At 30.1% G+C, this 3,215-nt stretch overlaps 1 protein-coding gene across 1 annotated transcript in view; it reads left to right on the top strand.

The window, feature by feature from the left end:
• Nucleotides 1–275: 275 nt before the first annotated feature.
• Nucleotides 276–3,215, top strand: part of LOC118447269 (aquaporin AQPAn.G) — a 25,674-nt gene continuing 22,734 nt past the window's right edge. The window contains exons 1-2 of the mRNA XM_035879014.2: nucleotides 276–574; nucleotides 2,848–2,977. Coding sequence (XP_035734907.1) covers nucleotides 425–574; nucleotides 2,848–2,977 — 280 coding nt within the window. The 5' untranslated portion in view covers nucleotides 276–424. The remainder of the gene's footprint in view (nucleotides 575–2,847; nucleotides 2,978–3,215) is intronic.

Genomic DNA, 3,215 nt, shown 5'->3' with positions numbered 1-3,215 from the left:
ATCGTCACGCAAGAACGGTATGGTCGATGTCAAGGTCGATTGCCGCACTCTATCTCTTTATCACTCTCTCTCTCTCTCTCTCTCTCTCTCTCTCTCTTTCTCTCTCTCTCTCTCTCCGTCTCTCTGTCTCTCTCTTTCTTATCCCTTCGTATCGTGATATCATTCGTGCAGCAAACAACCAACTAACCAAGCAAGCAAGCAAGCATTTGTTGCACTTTGAGTTTACTGGCTTCTCGCGAAACGAATAGGAATAAGTGACCGACGGTTAGATTAAACTTGAACGTATATTTAACAAGTTTTAAGATAGAACGAAAACGTTATGTCCAAGTTGAAGATAAGTACTTGCGATTGTCGATAGTGATCAAGGGGGATTGTAGGGAGGGTGTAGAAGAGAGGAGGAATAAGTATTTCCCTTGTGGATACTATGGTGGTAGTGCGACGAAAAGTTAATCGAAGAGTTGTGCACCGTTCAGAAACGAAACGCGACACCTATGTTAATCTTTGGAGGGAGTTTTTGGTCTTCCATTCGAGCGTCAACAAGACGGCTAAGAGGTTGACCCTGGCCAAAGGCCAAGTGAGTGTCACGTCGTTTCCGTTTTCTTTTCCTCTTTCTTCTTTTTTTCTCTTTCTTTCTCTCTCTCTCTCTCTCTATTTCTTTCTTTCTTTCTTTCTTTCTTTCTTTCTTTCTTTCTTTCTCTCGTTTTTTTTTTTATTCACTCTTAGTTAGTAATAACGAACATCTCGTGTTCATCGTACCTTCGTTCAGTTCCGTGAAAAAAAGGAAATGATATTAGTCGTGATCAATTGGATTTTTATGTTTTTTTATTTTCTTTCTTTCTTTTATCGTTTTCTTTTTTCAATTATTTATTTTGTATTGTCTCGTTTCACGGAACATGTCTACAATCGCTTCTCTTTTTATCAAATTAATTGTTATCGAATTTCGGAAGAACAAATACGATCAATTTAAGATTATCCAGATTTGATTGAAAGTTGGGATTAACATACGTTTTTTCTTTTTTTTTTTTAAATATTTCTATTTATTTTCAATATAATATGATATAACACCATCAATATAACTTTACGTACTCAATGTTACGTTTCATTCTGATCTTACTCTACTTTATTAATATTATTATTATTATTATTATTATTATTATTATTATTATTATTATTATTATTCTTTCCCTTTCATTTGTCAAGTTATTAGATTAATTAAATTGGCCTATGCCAAGTTTAATATTTCTTTTTATACATTTAGGAAATGCTAGCACTATGACATACGTTTTTAATATAATTACTTACTGAATTATCTTTTTCGCGTGCGTATATGCTTGCGTGCGTGTTTGTGTTTGTGTATGTGAAAATGTGAATGTAGAATTTTTTTGCGTTTGAAAAATTGTTCCGACAATTTCTAATCACTGATATTATTAGTGATATTATTTTATTTCTATATTCGTGTCATCGTATCACATCATCGTCGTCATCGTCATTATCATTATTATTATTTAACGTGAAGAGAAGTGATAACATTACGATAGATCATTGATCTAATATTAATCTCAAATTTTATAGGATCATATAAATTATATTTTGTTTAATCCATTTCATTTGTATCGGATTAAAGGAGATTTATTTTCCTTTTATTTTTATTTTTCTTTTTTTATTGTATTTTCTTTTTTTTTTTTTTTTTTTTTTTCTTTTTTTTTTCACTGGATTATCGATGCGTCGTTTGACGTGACACGTAAATGACGCAAAGACAAACCTTAACGCAGCAGTTACGTGATCGAGCGTGCACCATACCACGCGATCATCGTTTTTTCTCGGTCCTTTGTATGTTTCCTCCGTTCGTTTCTCACTCTCTCTCTCTCTCTCTCTTTCCCTCTCTGTCTGTCTGTTTGTCTGTCTGTCTGTCTTTCTCTCTTTATTATCTTTTCTCTTTGTCTACGTATCACAACTATTATTTTCACGGAGTCTTAGCAACGTTAGAATCTAATGAATCCATTAATGTGTTACGCTTAATGTGCCGTCCAATGGAAGAACTATCGTTCACCATGAAATCATAAGTCTCGTTGGAACTAACGTTTCCGATCGTTTTTCAAGATCTTTGTCAAGGTCACAGGATATATCTTGAATTATTCGAATTGAATTGTATACGAAATGACGGGAAACATTATTTCAATGATATCGCGATATTTTATATACGTATATATATATATGTATATAATGTATATAAAATTGATAAATAAATGATGTAACGAGTAAATTTTATTTCTTAGTATTGTTAGATTTAATATCAATAGAAACGAAAGACAATGATAATAAATGATTGATAACTGATTGAAAGAACTCAAGTTTTATTTAATAATTAATTTATTTGATTAAGAGAAATTTGTTGAAATGAAAAAAATTATTTATCATTTAAAATAATTTATATCGTGTAAACGATAAACGTTTACAATTGAAATATTATCAATCATAGGTGAGAAAAATTTTTGTTAAATAAAAAAAAATTATTTAAATAATTTATCATGAAGTATGAATGATCATTATAAATGTTTTTCGGAGATAATAAAATTTTTTGTTCAATAAAATATATCACTTAAACAAGATCATATTGCACGAACGATATTATCGTTTTGATTAATAATTATTAATTATTATTGATCATAGAGAAAAAAAAAAAAAAAGAAAAAAAAAAGAAAAAAGAAAATTTCTCGGTAATGATATTATTTTAACAATTTTCCATTACTCATTGAATTAAATTTCTTAGTATTCCTAATATCAATTTAACAAGATTCCAAAGGAGATAAACGTCTATTAATTTATGAAATTCATTCGTGTATATAGAAACCGAATGTTACTATGAACGTATCAACGGTATTTCCCGAGGGACACACAGGAAACGGACAGGAAACACGTCGCAAAAACTCACACACCTCGAAAGAAGATGAAGATCAGACGAGGGAATTATGCTGTCGTGAGTTCACTTTTTATTATATCAACGTATTTACTACTTAAATTCATATACGTACCTAAATACATAGACGGTCTGTTTGTCAATTCAATTGAATCTTCATCGGTCTAATTATTGTCAATGTTTGCATTCTAGTAACAGACATTAATTAGATCAAATATCTCGTAGTATTTATCCGATGTATGATCTTTAATGTAAAGTTTAATTCAATGTTAATTTAAATTTCATTTCTTTATTAACA

The sequence above is a fragment of the Vespa mandarinia genome, chromosome 20 (assembly GCF_050613455.1).
Source record: "Vespa mandarinia isolate Hongniang chromosome 20, ASM5061345v1, whole genome shotgun sequence".
NCBI classification, from domain to species: domain Eukaryota; kingdom Metazoa; phylum Arthropoda; class Insecta; order Hymenoptera; family Vespidae; genus Vespa; species Vespa mandarinia.
Note: the sequence above shows the minus strand (reverse complement) of the source record. Positions and strands in the feature narration are given on the sequence as shown.